This window comes from Callithrix jacchus, chromosome 16, assembly GCF_049354715.1.
Source record: "Callithrix jacchus isolate 240 chromosome 16, calJac240_pri, whole genome shotgun sequence".
Classification (NCBI taxonomy): Eukaryota; Metazoa; Chordata; class Mammalia; order Primates; family Cebidae; genus Callithrix; species Callithrix jacchus.
In genome coordinates this window covers 94,657,582-94,680,656 of record NC_133517.1, presented here as the reverse complement: position 1 = coordinate 94,680,656, position 23,075 = coordinate 94,657,582, and the positions used below count along the sequence as shown (strand labels likewise).

General features: G+C 36.9%; 1 protein-coding gene across 8 annotated transcripts in view; it reads right to left on the bottom strand.

Annotated features, from left to right (window-relative positions):
* The window catches only part of UBR5 (ubiquitin protein ligase E3 component n-recognin 5), a 160,562-nt gene that overhangs the window by 8,465 nt on the left and 129,022 nt on the right, over window positions 1–23,075 (bottom strand). For 4 of the 8 annotated variants that reach the window (XM_054246352.2, XM_054246357.2, XM_054246356.2 and 1 more), the window contains exons 41-56: window positions 20,040–20,270; window positions 18,838–18,911; window positions 17,490–17,662; window positions 17,286–17,399; window positions 15,331–15,551; window positions 14,068–14,188; window positions 13,872–13,976; window positions 11,091–11,334; window positions 9,396–9,507; window positions 8,307–8,451; window positions 7,234–7,364; window positions 5,451–5,511; window positions 3,737–3,915; window positions 3,110–3,194; window positions 600–755; window positions 144–257 (exon numbers count right to left, since the gene is read on the bottom strand). In XM_054246352.2, coding sequence (XP_054102327.1) covers window positions 144–257; window positions 600–755; window positions 3,110–3,194; window positions 3,737–3,915; window positions 5,451–5,511; window positions 7,234–7,364; window positions 8,307–8,451; window positions 9,396–9,507; window positions 11,091–11,334; window positions 13,872–13,976; window positions 14,068–14,188; window positions 15,331–15,551; window positions 17,286–17,399; window positions 17,490–17,662; window positions 18,838–18,911; window positions 20,040–20,270 — 2,266 coding nt within the window. The remainder of the gene's footprint in view (window positions 1–143; window positions 258–599; window positions 756–3,109; window positions 3,195–3,736; window positions 3,916–5,450; window positions 5,512–7,233; window positions 7,365–8,306; window positions 8,452–9,395; window positions 9,508–11,090; window positions 11,335–13,871; window positions 13,977–14,067; window positions 14,189–15,330; window positions 15,552–17,285; window positions 17,400–17,489; window positions 17,663–18,837; window positions 18,912–20,039; window positions 20,271–23,075) is intronic. The other 4 variants (XM_054246355.2, XM_054246358.2, XM_054246353.2 and 1 more) reach the window with 3 other exon arrangements.

Here is a 23,075-nt window from a genome sequence, read left to right as displayed (position 1 = left end):
TATAATTTATAAGGTAAATAAATTCATTTTGGTTTAATAAACTTGGCCTTTTATAAACAAGCTGAATACACTTTGCTAGTTTACCACACATTAATACACAAATAGCTTCATCAGATCACGCAACACTTTAAAGAAACACTTACATGTAAGGGCTGTTCTGCAACTACCAACATTCTGTGTTCTGCGTATTTCCGCACATACTCATACACGTTCTGGGGAGTGACGGGTATATTTACACCATTAGGAATGAGTTCGACCTGTGAAAAATTTACCAGTGCTATTTAAAGGCAATTTTGTCAAAGCAGTAAAATATCAACAGTGTATAAAACTAGTTCCTAAAAATTTAAAATATAAAGACAATTCTTTATTTGACCATAATCTAAGAGATGGAAACATTTTAGGCCAAAACAAAGTACAAGCCCTTCTACCTCAGTCTCACTAACTCTTGATCCATCTTTATCTCCTACAGTATCTATTTCTTCTATGTATACACACATTCATCTCTTTCAGTCCCTAACTAAACTGTCTATACATAAGACAAGCACAGCAGTTTAACCAAACTCTCTTGCCAGATTCAGAAAAGTACATATTTGCTTTACCTGTCCTCCACCTTCTTCTTTACATAGGTCAATTGCAAATGCCAAATCCATTGCTGAGAAAACAGCATCAGCATCTGAACTCTGAGAAGCAAGGATTAGTTGCCGCAAACTCTCATACATTACAGGGTCAAAAAAAGCAAAATCATGCCAATTGACCTAAAAAAGTAATTATATGAAACTCAGTTATAAAAGGAACAACATCTTTGTTCAAGTAATTAGTAAATTAAAATAATATGATACAGAATTTTATCTAATTTGAAGATATGCTGATAAATTTCCCACTGGGTATATTACTGTTTAAAGAGGTAAGTTTAATAAATTTTTGGCTCTGACAATATTTGCTTTTCAAAGTAAAAGTGTTATATTTTGAAAAAACAATGAAAGCCGAATAGTTTTAAGTTCTACAACTGCAAAACTTTGTACTACTTATCAAACACTAATTATAGGGAGCAGCTGGCTCTGAACTTAATATATACCTTATTTTTGATAGTAACATAAAATATAATTAAATCCAGATGATAAATCTGATGCTCAAGGAAATCTAGTAACTTGCCCCCAAGGTCACTTTATTGGGTTAAACCTGAGTCTATCTGATTCATTAGCTGTTTACTAACTCCTGCTGAAGACTTAATATATCAAAAATTTTATGTTGTCAAGCTTTGAGTCTAGTTCTTCAAAGAAGAACATTTTAGCCAAACATGTTAAGAATTTAATAGGGTCAGAGTTAAAAAGAAAAAAATCATATTCTTGTACTAATAGAAATTACTCATCAGTAGGTCTGATTAAAGAGAATTATTAGGAGACTAAGCTTTAACACAATGCTTATTTATCAAATGTGTGACATGAACCTCTGGAAAAAGACTATAAAGTAAATCCTCAAAGCCTCAGTGATGTGATGACTCACACCTGTAATCCCAGCATTTTGGGAGGCCGAGGTGGAGGAATCATTTGAAGTCAGGAGTTCAAGAACAGCCTGGTCAACCTGGTGAAACTCCATCTCTATTAAAAATATAAAAATTAGCTAGGTGTGGTTGTATACGCCTGTAGTCCCAGCTACTTGGGAGGCTGACCGGAGACTTGCTTGAACCTAGGAGATGATGGAGGTTTACAGTGAGCCTAGATCACACCACTACACTCTAGCATGGGCAAAGGAGTGGGACTCCATCTCAAAAAAAGATGCTGTTGATAGGTTCTTAGCTGCAACTTTGAAATGACAAACAGCAAGTTCTCAAATAACATTTCATTAGAATGTTGATAAGAAAAAATTGATTTCATTATACATCATTTCAATTAAAGTTGCAGTTTCTAAGAATCTATGGACAACAGTTAAGAACTTAATCCCAGCTACTCGGGAGATTAAAGGTATGAGAATCGCTTGAACCTGGGAGGCATAGGTTGCAGTGAGCCAAGATCGCGCCACTACATTCCAACCTGGGTGACAGAGTGCAAAAAAAAACTTTGTCTATTCCATTTATTTTGTTTCACGTAATTTCTCTAAATATTTTTAGGAATGTAGGTGGTTTTGTTTTAAATCAAAAGCTGAAAAATTAGCATTGTATATTGATTTTAGAGCAAACGGTTTTTCTTTTCCCCCTGCCATCACAAAGGGAAGTGCAGGCTATCAACCTATAAAAACACATAAAGAAGGTAAGTTAATTCCATCACCCAGAGATCAGTATTGAGCATGCTGTATTGTACTGCTTACATTCTTTGGCTACTCCCATGTGCTTCTTATATGTATTTTTGAAGTTGAAATGCTTTTTTTTTTTTGAGATAGGGTCTCACTCTGTCACCCAGGCTGGAGTGCAGTGGTGCAATCATGCCCCCATGGAAGCCTCAAACTCCTGGGCTCAAGCGGATCCTCCCACCTAAGTCTCCCAAGTGTAGCTGGGACCACAGGTGCATGCCACCACACTCAGCTAACTTTTTAAATTTTTGGTAGAGTCAGGGTCTCATATGTTGCCCACGCTGGTCTCAAACTCCAGAGCTCAAGAGATCCTTCTGCCTTGGCCTCCCAAAGTGTTGGGATTACAGATGTCAGGCATGAGCCACTGTGCTTGGCCTGGAAGGCTCTTTTCAATGCTACTACCTTCTCTACCGCTTGGTACAACAAGTTGTGCCAAGTAATAGTGGATACAATTTACTGAGCATTTACTATTTGCCAGGTATTTACAATGTTGTGTTTCATACCAGTTTATAAATTGGGAAATATGGCAGAAATGTCAGCATATTTGTTTGCAACAGGATGTAGGTCTGTCAGACCTCCAATGCCACCTGTGTTATCCACTCTGCTATGCCATCGCCCCACAGTCTTTTCCTGTCTCAGTAATTTTTTATTTTTGTTGACCATAATTGTTTAATTAAATGGTTAACAGTTATTTACAATGGCTGCAATGCTTTAAGATTTAATAGTAAATGAATGCTATGAACAGTATGCTAACATTTTGATTATTTTATAAAAGAAAATTTTTGCAATTGTGAATGCAACTGGGTTCATCAAAATCACTTACTTTTCTACCAAGCAATACTTTAATTACATGTCTATTCAATGTGATAGGACATAGTTCATTCTGTAACAGACATAGTCCAAGAATCCTAAAAATAAAGACAGAGAAATAAGATTTAAATAATTCTAGAATATATATACCCCCCAAACATAAATATACATATTAATATTTTGAGAAATTCTCTACAGCCTCATTTCTATCCAGTATAAAGTACAGCATATAAACTTCAAAAAACAAAAAACAAACCAGGAACACCAGCCTGCAAGTGTTTTGTTTTTGAGACAGGGTCTCACTCTGTCACCCAGGCAGTGCAGTGGCACAGTCACGGTGGCTCCAACCTCCCTGGGCTCTACCCCAGCCTCCCAAGTAGCTGAGACCACAGGTGTGCACCACCATGCCGGCTAATTTTTTTTGTATTTTTAGTAGAGATGGGGTTTCGCCATGTTGCCCAGGTAGGTTTCCAACTCCTGGGCTCAGGTGATCCTCCCACCTCGGTCTCCCAAAGTGCTGAGATTATAGGTGTGAGCCACCGCACCCAGCCTATATACATTTTAAAACAAACATATTTTAGAAAGTGTCATAAGTTGAAATTTAAAAAAAAATTCAAACACAAGATTAGAGTTCTTTTACCTGCCAATGTTTCTGAAACAATTCAACCTTGCTTCTGTGTTCTTGCCAGGCCTTGGAGTATAAAATCCTCTTTTTCCAGGTTGGTAAAACAAAGGGGCATTGTCATCACCATCGTCTGTATCATCTAAATCCATATCTACTACACTTCGACTAGAGCCATGACGCTTTCGGTTTTCCTGCTAACAGAGAGTATCAGAGAGTAAGCCTCAAGATTCACTGAAAAAAACAAAACATATGAAATGGTTCTCTAAAATCATTCAAATGAAGTCAGGTAGGAAGAGCAACATAAATATTTAAATGTATGTGTGTAACAAAATTAAAGGTAAATAAACTTTTAATTTGCTCTTTCAGAATATAACTTACAAAGCTTGTGTATTATTAAGTCTTTAACATCTCTCTGTTGTTAAAATAAAGGCATCTAATGAAACTCGGGTAAGCTTCTTTCACTTTATTGCCTGAAGTTCTTTTCACTTGATATGTAATTCTTTCATCACTTTGATAAGTTTGCATTTTGGCCTCCATACTTTCTAGTGAGAAATCCACTCTTTCAAATCACTGTTTCCCTATAGGTAAAGAACCACTCTTTGGCTGCTTTCAAGAGTATTTCTTTATTTTACAGAACTCTGATTATAATGTATCTTGACATGGTTTTCTTTCAGTTTATTCTGTTGAGTTCACTGACTCCTGAATCTGGAAATCTATGTTTTTTTATCAAATTTAGGAAGTGTTCAGCCATGATTTATTTCTTCAAATATTTTTTCTACAGCAATTTCTTCTCTTCCCCTGAGTAGTGACATAAATGTTATATCTTTTGAAGCTGTCCCACAGGTCTCCCTGAAATAGTCCTTTTGTTTTAAATATTTTCTCTATCTTTTCTTCAGAAGGGGTAATTTCCATCTAGCTTCAAGCTGACTGACACCTTCATTCAGCTACTCACCCATTCTGTGATTTTTTTTCTTTCAGATGTTGCACTTTTTAATTCTAAAAAATATCCCTTTGTTCTCTCTTTTGAATTTCCAATGTGTCTGCTGAGAACCTCTATCTTTCCATTCACTAGTGTTCACCTTAATCTTGCAGAACATGGATACAGTCTTTGATAACTCCAACAAGTGGGTCATCTCATGGACCATCTATTGATTCGTTTCCTAGGAGAGGTGGGTCAGTCTTTCCTGGCTCTTTGGATGCTGAATAACTGTAGTGTATCCCAGACATTGTGAATGACTTAGTTGTGAAAACCCTGAGTCTTATTAATTAATATGAATTTAGTAGGCAATCAACCTAGTAAGGTTCCAACTGAAGTCTCATGGTCTATGTGCAACTGTTTCAATGCCAACTAAAAAGCCTCCCTTACACTGTATGTCACTTGTTTTTGCAATGTTGGCACCAGCTACTTCTTTAAAGAATGACTCCTAGGATTCTATAGTCTTTCCCTCTCTGCTCTTCAATTTGTTACATTTCCAAAGTAAAGCTTAATTTAGGCTGTGCTCAAATGGATGCTAACAAATGAGTGGGATTATACTGAGGCCTAACTAAGCCAATCTTATTATTTGATTCTATGCATGACACCAATATATTTGTCGTTGCTTCTGTCTCTGTAAACATTCATTTTATTTATAAAGACATAGTTTCTTCAGAAATTCCGCTTTCACCCCCTTTAAATTTTCTTATAATTTAAATTTTGGGATTATCAGCACATATACAAAATGTTCCTTACCTGTACCTTTTCTGAGGAGTCTATTAATCCAAGATCCAGGATACTATCAGCTCCATTTTCCCTAAAAACAAAAAGTCTTTCACATTCCAGATAATGGAGACTTCTAGAATTTAGTGTACAATTTAAATTTAAAAGGAGAAAATACATTCAAGTTTTGAAGTCAATAAATACCCAATGCACCCACTAGTACTAATGCAGTAGGAGCAGAGAAGTTGGTAGTACAAATCTTTTAAAAAAAAGTCTATCACTAGATGCTATGTGTATGATTCAAGATGATGGACTAAAGGCTACCTGACTAAATGAATGTAGTCTTCATGGGGTGCTGGAACACTTCTACAATGCTCAGAGGGAGCACTGTAGAAAAACAGAAAAATGTTCAGCAAGCAATGCAATAGGAATAAAATTCTCTAGTGAATTTAATGATTCTAGAATACTAATAAATTCACTGTTTACTCCATAAAGCCAGGTGAAAGCCATCAATATTGTATACTGGTTGCATTCAACAGAAATCATGACTAAATATGCAACTCTTACATATATTAACAAAAATCTTTTTACCAAAAATGCACATTGTTCTTGAATTTTCTATAATGGACTAAGCTATACCAGTGTGCTGTAGTTCCAGAGACAGGACAGAAGAATAAATAGACAGTACATAAAATCCAGAGAAGAAAGTAGGAGCAAAGCAAATAAAACACATTTCTCTCAATAGTCTTTGGCTTGGACCATTAAAAGGCTGTGGAAGTGACTGTTTAGCTCTAGTGCCCAGCCTACCAGCTTATACATCTCTAGGACTGTATCTACTCTAAATTCCTAACTCAAAATCATGATGAGGAAGAAAAAAATACAAATTTTCATCTAAAATAATAAACACTTGGAAACAGTATCAAAGTAGACCCAGGATAGAAGCTATAGCATAAATGTGGCCACTTTCCTTTTTTTGAGACAGAGTTTCGCTCTGTCACCCATGCTGGAATGCAGTGGCGTGGCTCAGCTCAGTTCACTGCAACCTCCATCTTCTGGGTTCAAGCAATTCTCGCTGCCTCAGCCTCCTGAGTAGCTGGGATTACAGGTGCCTGCTACCACACCTGGCTAATTTTTTTTTAATTTTTTTTAGTAGAGACAGGGTTTTGCCATGTTGGCCAGGCTGGTCTTGAACTCCTGACTTCAGGTGATCTGCCTGCCTTGACCTCCCAAAGTGCTGAGATTACAGGCGCAAGCCACCGTGACCAGCCTTATCATCCTAAAGTCACTTTTACCTTGAGAACAGCCTTATCATCCTAAAGTCACTTTTACCTTGAGAACAGCCTTATCATCCTAAAGTCACTTTTACCTATCACTTTGGAAAAAGGGATATATAATCTGTTAGATATTTTTAAGGTTTCATATTAAATTCATACTTTACAGAACAGAAAGCAAAAACTTGCATGAATTTTTAAGATAAATCAGGACACCTAAAAGAAATTCACAGTTATGACAAGAACTCAGGTATAATGTGGCCTTTGCCATGAGGGTATTCTGATAATTTGAGATGTACTTCTTTCGTAATTTCTAAATAACCTATAACTACTAAAACTCTACCTTTCTAATACATGAGAAGAAACTAAATTGTCTAACTAATGGAATGTAAGCTATCATTTAAAAATACATTTAAAATCTTTTTAAGTAAAACTACATTTAAAGTCTTATACTTTATGACATAAATTTTAAGATATGATGGCACCCACATAATGAAAATAAGTAGTTGACGTTTAAACTGAAATGCCTCCCCAATTGTACACACCGTCCATGTGCAATAATGAGTTCCATGGCCTCATCCACTCTTGCTCTCAGAGAATCTTCACTTGCTAGAAGGAGAAGCAGTTGAGCTGGGGATAATTCCAACAGCATGCCAGTGATTTTACTTGCAAATGCCTATAAATGATGAACAAATGTTATCTGACTACTCTCTAAAACCTCTTGTCTAATTACATCTACAATCTTTTATTTTAAAAAAGTAAAAAGAGAAAAATATAAGAAACTTGGGTAACAAATACCAACATTTCAGAACAAGTAATGTCTTTTACGAAACTGGAAGATCAATTATAGAGAACTCTGGCAGGGAATAAAACAGTCCATGCACTACCACAATCTTGTTAAGGCTACTTATAATATTTGTATGACAAGTTTTGTTTTTAAGTTTTAAATCTCTGAGTTAAACATACATATACGTAACTTCCTTTTTTTCCCCCTTCATTAGAGAGCCAGAAATATCTTTTCTTTAGGGTAGAAAAAAAGAAGGGGGTAGGGAAGAGAAAAAGATACCTATGTTTGAGGCTGATGACTTGCTGCAAGAAATAATAGTTTTCTCTATTACTCTTTTGCTATAAAATATATACATACTGTTATGCCTAAGGAGAAAAAACATAACTGATTTGTGTTTCATACTGTATAAAGGAAAACTCTTGACAGAACATTCAATATACAATTCTCCCTGCAAAACTAATCAGCATTAATGTGTTCCAACTACAGTTGGCTAACAGATGAAGTCTACTCCAAAAGTAGTAACAATTTGTTCAAATTGTTACAAGAAATAAATAAATATAATGCACAGCAAATTCTTTAGCATGCAAGGAAGACAGAATGGGTCCCAACCTAAGGTGAGTGGAGAAAAATAAAAATTCAAGCTATACAGTTATCCTCCAGTACACACTGCCTTATTCCCTCCTAAGCTTCCTTCTTACTGCAGAACTAAGAACAGTCCTAACCATGTGGTTTTGCCAGTAGCTGAGAATTTTTTTTTAAACACCATCCTTAATTCAAAAGCAAAAAAAATATCACAGCCGGTTAAGAGGTGACTAAGTACACAGTACACACTGGTTGCATTGCTTGTACACGAGGGTAAAGCCTCTCTCCAAGTGCCTGTCGATGTGCTGGCAAAGGTTCAGGATCATCACTAGGATTCCCTTCAGAGGCTGGTCTAAAGGGCCTAGTGTCGATGGAAAGCTGTCTTCTAAAGTCTCTGTAAGAGAAAGAAAGCTACTATGACTTCACTTCCTTTGGCTACCAAGTAAAAATATTAGCACGACTAGTAAAAAAGTTAGAAAACCAGAGCATGTAAGTTAATCAGTTATGGTGCCAAGACAGAAGAAGGCCAAGACATTATTGTTGGAAAATAAAAATTATCTAGATCTTGTTATTTAATTTAGAAATTTTATTGTAAGGGAATAGGACCTTAATATATCAGATATCAAGAGTCCCCACACAAACCTGGAAATTTTGGTCAAAAGTAAAGTGCAACCCATTCTGACGAGAAAACTTCAAAGAATTAAACAGCACAATCTGCCAAAATTAAGATTTTGTTTTGCTTTATGTTTTTGAGACAGAGTTTTGCTCTTATTACCCAGGCTGGAGTGCAATGGCATGATCTCAGTTCACTGCAACCTCCATCTCCCAAGTTCAAAGGAGTCTCCTGCCTCAGCCTCCCAAGTAGCTGGGATTACAGGCATGCACCACACCTGGCTAATTTTGTATTTTTAGTAGAGACAGGGTTTCACCATGTTGGTCAGGCTGGTCTTGAACTCCTGACCTCAGATGATTCACATGCCTCGGCCTCCCAAAGTGCTGGGATTACAGGCATGAGCCACCACACCTGGCCTGAAAAACTAAGAATTTTCAGATAAACTTAGGAGAGAATGATATGGGTAAAATACTTCAGTTAGGAACTTGAGTCAGATAAATTTAAAATGAATATAATTTCAATACAATTTCAACTGCCTCTAGGTTTTTAAAGCAGAATATTAGTAGACTATTCTTAGTTATTGTATTTTATTCTTAGTTACTATACATAAGTTCAAAATTAAAACTTTACTTTTCTAAAATATCCATAATTAAGATTCTTTCCTTTACAGGCCTATCTCCAATTCATTCAAACAGGTGGCATTGAATAAAAGACACAAAATTTACCTATCCCGGTCCCTCCGAGAACCTGCTCTCAAGCCACTACTCCTCCTCATTTCCCTTTCTCTCTCCCTTTCCCGATCTCTCTCTCCTCGGTTCCTTAATCTTTGCATCAAACCTACAAGAAAATGAGAAATATACTTTATTTAGATGAATGCAAATGCAAATACCTTAAATTTCAAAGTCAATGCAAAGAAGTAAGACAAATGTAAAAAAAATGACAGCTAAAGATTATCCTTCCCTAGCATCTGTGTTGCTGATGCCTTTCTCTCCCTACGGTTTTCAGGGTTGGAAGTAATTGTGTAGAATGCACCAGGCATATAATAGATGTTCACTCAATATTTGTTAATAAATTTTCTTCCTTGTCATGTCAAAGCTGTGAAATAATATATAGCAACTGAGGTTATGATAGTGTCACTATAAATAATCCTGAAATTTCTTACATGATTAGAGTCATTTAAATATCCTCTTTTCTTAGTTTTCACCATGAAAGCATTAAAGGCCGCCAGAGTATTACCTATTATTATTTTTAAATTCCTAAGCCAAAGCTAGAGTATGGTTTCCAACAAGTGTACAAAAAAAGATGCTTTTGAAATGTTATGGTTTCCCAGTTTCCTCATTCACATCTCCAAATTTCTTTTCATTGTAGTATTATAGAAAGTGAAACGGTGAAATTGATGAAAACCTAGGAACGCTCAGCATTCTTTCACCCTCAATCCTTTCTACTCTCATTCAGCCTCTATCCATCTACAAGCCTGATAACTTCTGTTCCTACTTGACGTGAATCACCAGTTATCATCTCCTAAGCCTTCTGTAACGTTCACAAATTTTAAGTTTTGCTCACTGTAATCTTAAAACTTAGCAAAGGGTCCTAACCCAAAAGTGCTGATTCTCCGTGAGGTAATAAGCTTGCACCAGGATTTTTTTTTTAAGTCTTGCTCAACAGTGAGCTTCATGACACAGTTGATTTACATTTGGTTGCCAAGTCCTTATCTCACTGGGGACCAGTAGCAAGTTTGGAAATCATAATTTGAATACCACTGCTCTTAGAGTAGCATCTTTTTTCTCAAATATCTGTGTGAGTTAAATACTGAAGTGGAGGAAATGCTGCAAATCGATTTGCTTGGTGAATTTTTATATCACCATGTATGTTTTTGTTTTTGTTTTTTGAGACAGAGTCTCACTCCATCACCAGGTGCCAGGTTGGAGTGCAATGGTGCAACCTTGGCTCACTGCAACCTCCACCTCCCGGGTTTAAGCAATTCTCCTGCCTCAGCCTCCCAAGTAGCTGGGACTACAGGCGCGTGCCACCAGGCCCAGCTAATTTTTTTGTATTTTTAGTAGAGACGGGGTTTCACCATGTTGGCCAGGATGGTCTCGATCTCGTGATCCACCCGCCTCGGCCTCCCAAAGTGCTGTATCACCATGTATCTTTACAACCTCTTACCCAGCCACCCCCCACAACATGTAACAATTGAGATGAAAAACTAACTAGCATAATCACAAACATTTATCAAAATAAATGTGTCCGTAAAAGATCAAATTGCTGTTAATTAGAATAAACAAGATTAAATCAATCTAGAATAAAATTATTTAAAAACGTAATTTATACACTCACACATATATAATCCATGATTACCACTGTTGGTTGATGAACAAGGAAATAATTTTTATGATGCTTGTTATGTGTAGAGTACTTACTTGTATGGGTGCCTTTGTTGGCATTTTGGATACACTCTAGATTTGGCAATTTTTCATTTGACAAAAATGCTTGTGCAATGGCTGTATAAAAACTTCGTGCTACACCACTGCCCTCTCCTGGCTCATCCTTAAATGTGACTTTTACTCTGTGTACAGCCATTGGTGTAGTAGCACATCTTCGACCAAAGTGATTGTTAAGCTGCCTCATAGTCTGTTGAATGAGAAGATCTCGATCCCGATCAACCTATTAAAGCACATCAAGAAATAATAAATTCAATGTTGGAAGATAGCTTGAATTTTTCTATGTAAAATCTAAAATTCTAGTTTTAGCTTTTCCTTGAGTTTAACTACAAAGTAATCAAAGTTCTCAGAAGCTTATCCATTACCAAATACAACACTTTAAAGCACACAAGACTGTCTTGCAAATTCAATCAGGACAACAGAATTTAATGCAATTCTAACACCTGCTTTCAAAGGTCCTATTGTTTTCCAATAGGAAACAATAATCTGTTCAATTGTGGGATATACCAAAATACCAAATGTCAGGGATGTTACTAGAGAAAACACAAATGAATCCCTTGATGACAAGCTAAGTGGGCAGGAGGCTGCAGGGGAATTAACCAAACCGGAAAAACTGTTTGCACCTTCTCTCACAAAGAAACATATTCATTAATGAGTGTGTCCAGCACCTACAGCTACATTAAGAGCCTCTGAAATCTAAGAGAAAGCCAACTTAGAAAAATAAAATGAGCAAACGTATTAACTGAGTTAAATATAACTATCCTAAATATATGAAATAATGTTTAACTTTGCTCAAAATGAGATAAATTCAAATTAAAACTATACTGAGGTGCTATTACTTACCTATCAGATTAACAAAAATCTAGAAATTCAACAACTGCTGGCAAGACTGTGAGGAATCAGGCATTCTCACATTGATAGTGAAAATGCAGAATTATGCAACTACTGTGCAAAAGTATTCGTCAATATCTAGCAAAATTATATGCACATGCTCTTTGACCCAGCAATTCCATGTCTAAGAATCTATCTCTGACACACTAGCAAAAAAAAACCCACAAGGCCATTCATCACACTACCTCTAATAGCAAAAGACTGGAAACAAGCTCAAATACCTAGTCAATAAGGGACTGGCTACAAATCCAGGATGACAATCCAGGCTGCAGTATACTAAGCAGCTATAAAAGGAAGGTAACAACATCTTGCATTTTCTCTGGGATATACTATTAACTGGAAAAGGCAAGATGGGCTAAAACATATAATATGTTTCGGTAGGTGAGAGGTGGTATGTAATTAATACATACATATGCTTATATTTTTTTAAAGGGAGGGAAGGAAATAAACTGAAAAAAAAAAATGGTAAAAGAAACAGAATGGAAACTAGACTTATATAGATTCTAGTAGAGTTCACTTTGCCACACTGTAGATATTTTACACTGATTACAAAATAAAACCAAAAAAGGAATCCCTAAAATCTTGAACACAAAATGAAACAAAACGCCCTAATTATAGAGCTGGTAGCAAAATCACACAAAGAATTACTTCAAGTGACTTTAAAACAAAATTATTTAATGGTGTATCTCTAACTGTGTATGATCTAAGGACAAAAATCTACAAATAAACTACTTTGAATAATCATTTTGTTAGTGGTAGTCTTGATGCTATAATTCTTTTTAAGAGACAGAGTCTCTCACACTATGATGTCCAGGCTGTCCTTGAATTCCTGGACTCAAGCGATGCTTCCAACTCAGATTCTAGTGATGGAGATAAAGATCTAAGAAGCAGGGCCAGGTGGGAGACCAAGGCAGGTGGATCTCTTGAGGTCAGGAGTTTGACACCAGCCTGGCCAACATGGTAAAACCCTATCTCTACTAAAAACACAAAAATTAGCCAGGCATGGTGGTGGGCACCTATAATCCCAGCTACTCAGGAGGCTGTGGCAGAATTCTCGCTTGAACCTGGGAGGTGAAGGTTGGAATGAGCCAGTATCATGCTACTATACTACAGCCTGGGTGACAGAGCAAGACTCCGTCTCCAAAAAAAAAAAAAAAAAAAAAGGCAGCAAAAATAACCACCACCACCCTGTGGTCCTAAATCTTGGATCTGAATTGGGAGTATCACTATTAATTTCTTATTTGATTTTTTAAAAAAAGAACAAATTAAAGTGCATTTCCAAACTGTATCAATTAAAAAGGCCTAGATACCATAATCGACCCAGTAGCAATACGCAACCCTAGAGCACAGACTGTAATCTCAAAACACAATTTCCTACTAAAAGGAGTCAGGGCTACTTGAAGAAATGGCTGAATTAAGATCTGTGACAAGAAATGCACAAGATGAAATATACCAGAAAGTAAGAACGTTATCAAAAATTATTGGGGTGATGTCAAAAGTACTCAGGAATCAAAATTGACTCAAGACTTCCACTAGCCAAAAAAGATATAATTTGAGCATCAATATAAATAATAGTCTCAATGGAATTAAACACATCAAAAAATGTTTTATTCAGTGCATGCATAATGATACTTAAAAACTGAAACAAAAAAATTCATAGAGGATGCTAGGAAACCAAACTGCCAGAGAAAACCAGTATTCTAAATTTGGTGATTACATTTTTAAAAAGCTTGGTGGCTAACATTTCTTTATTTTCTTTAAATTTTTAACTGTAAGTACATACCCCTAAGGAAAGCTATTATTATTTTGCATGTTTTAAAATTTATATAAATAGCATAAAACAGGTATAGTATAAGAAAATCTAAATACCTTTACCTCTAGTGATAAATCTCTTGACTGCTGGTTTCTCAGTTTTTCCATTTCTCTACGGAATTTTGATTCTTTTACCTCAAAACCACCCAATTCAGTTAGGATCTTAAAAAAAAAAAAGCAAAGCATTACAGATTATTCTCTGAAATATGTGCTTATCAAGCAGAGTGAAATTTAAAGTGCACAGAATACGTACTGATCCGGGCTCTGCTCCAACATCCTCCATGAATACCCGGCCGAACAGTTCTAAAGAAAGCCGCCAACGTCCTAGGAGCATATCATGGGAAATAACCATTCCCATAAAGCTACACTGTGGCCTGCAAGAAGTTTGGGTGGGGAAAATAATTTAGCCAATTTCAAAGACTGACTGGTTTTTGTACAACAGTAGTAATTTACTTTTCTTTAGATATTCTGAGTTCTTAACTTCTTTAAACTGTGTCCTGTCTACTAGAGAACTTTTTCATAGCTACTTGTTCCCTGCAGAACTTAGTATTTTTCCTCCCTTATTCCTTCTGTCTTCTACATATGAAAAAATTCCTGGGCTATGTTTTATCTTCATTTTCATTTTACCTCCTCTCCTACAAGTCCAATGTCCATCTCCATCTAGCTGATTCCCAGATCCACCTCCAGAGTTCAAACTTTCACCATGAACCAGAATTTCCCTTTTTTAAGTATATTCACATTAGTGATGCCCGAGTCAACCTCAGCATGGCTAACATTTCATACAGTTCCTTCACCACAATGATGGTTCTCCTGAATTTCTTTTCAGTAGTACCACCTCTTTCCCTATTGCCCAGACTTAAAAGCAGATTTTTTCTTCCTTCGGTTCCTTAAAAGTAGTCAAGTCCATCTTAAGTTTCTCTTCCTTTCCATGTTGTCCTTTCTATCCCCAAAGCCAACATTCTGCCTCAGCACCTTTCCCTCAACTAACTGAAACTATTAATAATAACAAACAGCTTTCTAACTGGCCTCCCTACCTCTAATTCTCTCCGATCGGTTTCTGCACATTCTAACCATCTCAATTCAATCCATATTGCTTCTAGGAAACTTGGGCCACCCAAGCCCACAATGCTCCCCTGCCTTATATGATTGTTAGACAATGTATATACAGTGTATCTTATTTTCAAAACTAGTGTGTTAGGTCAAATCTAAGCAAAAAAATGATTATACCATGTAACCCAAAAATATAGAGTAAAATCATACAGAACCACAGTATAAACTAACAAATTTTTATTAGATAAGCAAAGAACCTACCTCTTGTAAAAGAATTACAAGGTTGGCAAAGGAGCACAGATAAGTGTGAATCACCAATCTAGAAAGTTCTACTCTAATTATTCAGTTTCCCCTTAGCTGAGCTGATAATAGCAAGTCTATAAGGTAACTAGACATGGAGATGTGTATATATATATACACTTTAACTCTGTATTGAACAATAAAAACAAAGGATCTTAGCAAATACCTGAAAGATGTAAGAGGTGGCCCTTCACTTTCGGTGAGTCCTATTTCTGCTAATAAGCTACTTTTTAATTGTGCAGCAAGATCATGAGCAGACGGCCCTGGTTTTGAACTCTCAGCTTCTTCTGGTAGCACGGGCTGCTCTTCCCCTTCTTTTTTTTGCCGGGTTTGCATGTTCGTTACATTTTTCAGATTGGCAGCATAAGACATTTTTGTTGGAAGAACCTATGAATATTTACATTTAAAAGTTACAAATTAAGAGGAAAAAAACTAATTAGATTTTGTCCTCAACTTAGTAATACAGGATTCATATGCAAGTTTTTTTTTTTTCACTTTGTGGAGCTTCAGTGGTTCTTTTGTCTGATGGCCCTGGCTGACCACCAATTCTAATGCATTTACCAAACCAACCTCAGATAACTTTTTTTTTTTTTTTTTTTTTTTTTTTTTTTGAGTTGGAGTCTCGCTCTGTTACCCAGGCTGGAGTGCAATGGTGCAGTCTCGGCTCACTGCAGCCTCTGCCTCCGGAGTTCAAGCGATTCTCCTGCCTCAGCCTCCCAAGTAGCTGGGATTACAGGTGCCTGCGGCCACGCCCAGCTAATGCTGTTTATAGTTTTAGTAGAGATGGGGTTTCACCATGTTGGCCAGGGTAGTCTCAAACTCCTGACCTGGTGATCCGCCCACCTCAGCCTCCCAAAGTGGTAGGATAGGATTACAGGCGTGAGCCCCTCCGCCCCCGTCCGACCCTTTTTTTTTTTTTTTTTTTTAAATTCACTTGGCTGGGCACAGTGGCTTGCTCCTGTAATTGTAGCACTTTGGAAGGCCAAGATGGGCGAATCGCTTGAGGTCAGGAGTTGGAAACCAGCCTGGACAACATGGTGAAACCCCATCTCTACTAAAAATACAAAATAATTAGCCGTGTATGGTGGCAGGCACCTGTACTCCTAGCTACTTGGGAGACGAGGCAGAGAATCACTTGAACCCAGAAGGTGGAGGTTGCAGTGGGCCAAGATTGTGCCACTGCACTCCAGCCTGGGTGACAGAACAAGACTCTCTGTCTCAAAAATTTTTTTTTTTTTTTGAGAGAAGGAAAGAAAAAAAAGTAAGTAAAGGAGAGGAAGAAAGAGGAGAGAAAGAGGGAGAGAAAAATTTTTTTAAATAATAAAAAATAAATAAATTAACTTCTTGCCTTGGAACTTCAGAGAACTTTTAAGGGAATCTTGATTATATTGGTGGTACTTAAGTCTCATATATTTTTAATATTTTCAGTAGTACATTCTCCTTTATCACTGAGATAATAAAAAAATCCTATTCAACTACATGTCTTCTAAACCTGCTTTTTAGTGTTTTACTACTTTTTCAGTGGACAAACAGTAGCATTTAATTTTAGGCTCCCAAATCAGATCAAAACTAGATCTACCGCTTAACTAGTTATGTGACACAAACACATTCCCACATAAAATTTATTTACTCTCTTCAAGACTCAATTTCTTACCCATAAAATTAGGGGGATAATGCATTCTACCAAACATCGTTATAAAGATGGAGACCAACGCCCAGGAGACAGAATTAGTCAACAAATATTAGATATCATTATTAATGTTACCTTATTTATCTACAGTCTTGAGTAAAATTAGTTCAGCAAGTTATAGCCAAAACTACATATGTCATCTATATATTTTCATTATACATGAAAATTTAAATTTTCTGCCACATACAACAATCAGCTCTGTGAAACAGACAAAGCACAAAAGAAGGCTGCTATTTTATGGATGAGGTAATCTGACAGCAAGTTAATGACAGTGTTGGAATTCTTCCTATTATATCACAAGGCAGGAATTTCTGACACTTCTATTATATCAGAAAATATAATACTCTGAATTAGTGCATTTCTAAAAATCTGTATGCTGGAACAAGTTGTCCTTAATAAATAATATCTTACAAAAACTTTTACTGTCTTACCTCTAGGCAGTTTCTATCCACTGTAACCTCCATTAAACATTTCCCACTACTGGCAGATGAAGAATAAAGACCCTGACTTGGACGGCCAAAAAGATCCTCTTTTCTAGCATTTGGCTGGAATTTTAACAGAAATATTCTAGTTACATTGAATACTTAAAAGAAAAAAATTAGAAAAAAACCTTAAGACGAATTTGTTTAATTCACCTGCAGCAGATGTGGCTGATCAGCCAAGGGGATAGCTTCAGCCAGAGGTACTTCAAACGGATTTGGGGGTATACACCCAAGGAATGTCATGGAGTCTGAACGTCGGAAAAATGGATGGTTTTGGCCAGTTTCTGCAGGAAGAGAGTCATCATCCTTATCATTCAAAGTAGCACCTAAACATAAAAAGATAAAATTTTTGTTTTTTAGGAAAATTATTTAATTCCTGGATTGGGATAACAGACCACTAATCTGCTCAATCCAAAATTCCTATTACCTCTTTTATAAAATTGTAATGCCACTCAAAAACAAGTTAATAGTCCAAAATTTTGTTATTTTTTCAATGTAAGTGTAACAGTTTAATATGGTTACAATGGTAAGTTTTATGTTATGTGCAAATTTTATGTTATGTGTATGTTACAATAAAAAATGCAAAATAAAAATCAGCATTTAACAATATTGTGCCCTTTTGTACCAGAGGTTTCCTATATCCTCCTCTTTATCTCCTCAGATACCCACTACCCAAATACAGTTACATTAATGAGTATATTCAGGACCCAACTCACTGACAACTCCAGAGAAGATGATCAGGAGCTGAAACCTGAGCATTTGCTAAGCAGAGAGTAATGTCTGAACAAGTTACGTATCTCAACAGTAAGTCAGCACACTAGCACCAACTCTCCTTAATGGAATAAACTTTGGCAATGCCTTGTTTTCATATAAACAGCAGTAAGCTATGGCTGGGTTCTCAAGAAATAGCAATTAGGTCAATTGTCTTTCTATAGGCGGAATAAAATTACTAGTTGATAATAAGAAACTGGAAAATGCATTATTTGGCACCAACTGAAATGACTTGAAACCCACAAATAAACTTCACTGGACTCAGAAGTGTTGTGGTATCAAAACTTTCGGAGAAAAGTCTGGAGTTGGGATGTTTTCTCTTTTCCCTGCATTAATTCCTAGAGTTCTGATATCTGGAAGTTATAATTGGTAATTCTCATTTTCTTGGCTAAATCTATTTTGCATCAATATGAAAGGTTTTGCTAAGATTTTATTAAATGTAATAAGAGCACATTAAGAGTAAAGGTAAACATAAAACTAAGACAAATACAAGAAGAGATAGATTTTAAAAATACTGCTGGAAAGTTTAAACATTTCTTTAATACATCCTTAGTTTTAAAATGTATAATGCAAGAATGTGTAATCAAAAATGGACAGAAAATGTAAGAAATGAGACACAGAGAAGAAAAGAGAAATTCCCACCCAAACAGAAAATAATGAAGTTAAAAAGCTCGAAGGGGAACTACTGAGGCAGCCATTTCTTGGATTAGCAGATTTTCTGTGCACTAACTTTGATTGGTGTCATCATCGTTTTCATGTTCTGAATCTTCATTATCAATACCCAGTTCCAAGAGTTCTCGCGTCCTTTAAAAAGACAAGTGAGTCATTTAAACGAAGTATTTGTATAATATGAACAGAAGCAAAAGTCAGGGAAAATACGAGCAAAAACTCACTAAAAAGATCAGAAATGTATCTAATCAATTTCAAACATTGCAGTATAGTTTCAGAATCTGAGAAATGGTAGAGTGAACAGGTTTATGTACTATTATTACAAAATGGACTCAATAAAAGGTAAAGCAAATCACCCAAGAAATAATGAGTGCCTACACAAACCCTAACAGAAAACATGGGCTGGGCATGGTAACTCATGCCTATAATCCCAATACTTTGGGAGGCTAAGGCAGGAGGATCACTTGAGGCCAGGAGTTCAAGACCAGCCAGGGCTACAACATGAGACACCGTCTCTTCAAACCATTAAGAAATTAGCCAGGCATGGTGGCATATGCCTTTAAGCCCTATCTACTGGAAAAACTAAGGCGGGAGGATAGCTTGAACCCAAGAGTTCAAGGTTGCAGTGAGCTTTGATTGCATCACATTCCAGCCTGGGAAACAGAGTGAGACCCTATTTCTTTTATTTTAAAAAAAAAAAGCGGGGGGTTGGGGGGCAGGTGCTGTGGCTCATGCCTGTAATCCCTGACCTTTGGGAGGCCAAGGCAGGTAGATCGCCTGAGGTTGGGAGTTTGAGACCAGCCTGATTAACATGGTGAAACCCCGTTTCTACTAAAAATACAAAATGAGCCGGGCGTGGTGGCACATGACTGTAATCCTAGCTACTTGGGAGGCTGAGGCAGGAGAATCGCTTGAACCCAGGAGGTAGAGGTTGTGGTGAGCCAAGATCACACCATTGTACTCCAGCCTGGGCAACAAGATCGCTAACTCGGTCTCAAAAAGGAAAAAATAAAAAGATAGATAATCAGATTAAACTATCTCAAGCATGAAGTTCAACTGGATTCTTAGAGGTTTCCCATTTTAAGTGAAGAGAGGCAATGGGAAAAGGTTGGCTAAACTCAAGCCCACTTTCCTACATGAAATGATCCTGTACTATTTCTCTTTTGCAATGCTATCCTCCTTACCCCAAAATCTGACAACGTACTAAAGGAGATCATACCAAGCAAGTATTTCTTAAGTCAACCTCATGGCAAGTATGGATACCTTTTGCGTTCTAGTTGAGGTGTATCCAATGTTGTCTGCTGATTCATTGCCTTAATCCAGTATATAAGGGCTTGAAAAACATATGCCACATGCTTCAAAGAGCAAACATCCAAAACTGGAAGAACATCAGAATGCTCATCATTATGAGACCGCATTAGAGACAGAGCATAATTTAGGAAGTCTCCTCGGGCAGACATCATTCCTTGACGGGCGCTAAGCAAGGTGGCACGTCTATAAGAATAGAACAAAATGAAAATGTTTATTAGAAGAACAACACAAATACGAAATTTACTACTATTATACATATGCAAAATTAGGAGCGGAGAATATTCATAAATAGACAGCAATTAAGCCTGTCGCTCAGCTTTAGAAATATAACCACTGTGCATGATTTACGGTCTTAAACTTTGTATAGAAAAGGAACTCCTTCCCTGAAGACAGTGATTCTCCATCTTCTGGGTCCTTCAAAATCACCTGGAGGGTTTATTAAAACAGACCACTGGCCTAATTCCCAGAGTTTTAGTAAGTCTGGGGTAAAGCCCCCAAATTTGCATTTCTAAGTAGCTCTTAGGTGAGGTTGATGGTGCTGTTCTAGGGATTATACTTTGAGAATCACTTTATTAAAATGACACCAAAACCACAAGCAACACAAGAAAACAGATAGCCTGGTCAATAAATATGGTGAAACTGTGTCTCTACTGAAGATACAAAAATTAGCTGGGTGTGGTGGCAGGTGCCTGTAATTCCAGCTTTATGGGAGGCTAAGGCAAAGCTGCTTGAACCTGGGAGGTGGAGGGTGCAATGAGCCAGGATCATACCACTCCATTCCAGCCTGGGCAACAGACTGAGACTCTGTCTCAAAAATCAAAAGAAAGAAACCCAGATATAACTGGACTTTATGAAAATTAAAATTGTATTTTCAAGCATACCATCAAGAAAGTGAAAAGATATTCTAGAGAATAGGACAAAATCTTCCCAAATTACATATTTGATAATGGACTTATATGCAGGATAAAGAACTCATACACCTCAATTTTAAAAGACAAGCCACTTTAAAATATGGGCAAGGCCAGGCATGGTGACTCATGCGTGTAATCCTAGCATTTTGGGAGGCCAAGGTGGATGGATCACTTGAGGTCAGGAGTTTAAGACCAGGCTGGCCAACATGATGAAACCCTCTCTATTTAAAGTACCAAAAAATTAGCTGGGTGTGGTGGTGGGTGCCTGTAATCCCAGCTATTCCGGAGGCTGAGGCAGGAGAATCACTTGAGCCCAGGAGGCAGAGGCTACAATAACCCAAGATCACACCTTTGCATTCCAGCCTGGGCAACAAGAATGAAACTCAGTCTAAGGATCCAAACACACATTTCTCCAAAGAAGATATATCAACGGCCAGTTAGCACATGAAAAGATGTTCAGCATCATTGACCATTAGGGAAATGCAAATCAAAGTCACAATAAGATACTAGGTCATACCCACTGGGATGGTTATAACAAAAGACAGATAACAAGTGCTGTGGAAGATGTGGAAAAAACAAAAACTCTCATACATACACTGCTAATGAGAATGTTTTCCTCTTTGGAAAACAGTATTGCCCGTTCTTCAAAGAGTTACAAATACAGTTACCGTATGACCCAACAATTCCATAACCAGGTATATATTCAAGACAACTGAAAACACACATCTACACAAAAATCTATATACAAAGGTTCATAGGAGCATTATGTTTAACAGTGGAAAGGTGGAAGCAACCCACATGTCCAACTGATGAATGGATAAACAAAATATAGTATACTCATACAATGAAATATTATTCAGAAATGAAAAAGAATGAAGTACTGATGTATGCTAAATATAGATGAACCTGAAAATCAGTATGCTAAGTTAAAGAACCCAATCACAAAAGACCACATACTGTACCATTCCATATACATAAAACATCCAGAATCCACTGAGAGGGGAAAAAAGATTAATGGTTGCTTAGGGAGGTGAAGGAGGGGAACATGAAGAATAACTGCTAACAGGTTTCCCATAGACGGGATTAAAACATTCCAAAATTCATTGTGAAAAACTATGGAACTAGACACTTTAAATGGGCAAATTGTATGTAATATGTGAATCATTACATTAAAGCTGACCGAGAGAGAGGAGCGAGAACACTGCCACCAACCAAGACCTGTCACCAGAATTCTGTGTTCTCTGGGGTAAGAACTACAGCCTAACCAAGATAAGGCTTTTGTCTCTTCGTGGAGCAGGCTTTCTAGGACAGGAAAGCTGCTAAAATCTCTACTTGAGCTGCTCTCAAATCTCTATCTCTAGTACAGTTACCTTTGCCAAGCACTCAATTCTGCATACTTGACATTTCTACCAATTTTTTTTGCCCAGTTCTCACATGTTCAAAAGCAAGTTTGTCCATTACGCTACCCTAGGTTTTTCTTTAATTTTCCTATTAGTTATTCAGAATCAAAGTCTAAATATAAACGATGCCCCCTCCTAATCCTTCAATAAGGCCCTAAATTCTGTTGATGATTTCAGTGCTTATCACTCCTCCTTCTGGTCATCACCGCCCTACTTTAGTAACTACCACCTCTGCCGGAGATGCCTATCACTGTCTTATTTTCCAAGTAATGTCCTAGACCCTTTTCTTTCCTCACTGTATGATCCACCCAGAATTAACAAAAGTATTTATCCTGAGGCAGAGCTAGAACCAAATCCTTGGATTTTGACTGTAGGTATGAAGCACTTTTACTATACTACTGTTGTTGCTCTGATGTTCAGTGTTTGCGCTGATACCTACTCCTGAAAATGATCACTTTATAACTGAATAAAAAGAACATAACAAATACACAGATATATATTTTAATTATAACTCAACAAGATGGGGAGGCAGAAAAAAAGAAATGTGAATTGAGAAACAAAAGAGCAGCACTGGTAATCACACACACTTTCCTCCTCCTCAGTACAAAGTACATCTACATCCAATCATAATCAAATTAACTTTCTAAGGTGGGGGAAGTACAAAGTACATCTACATC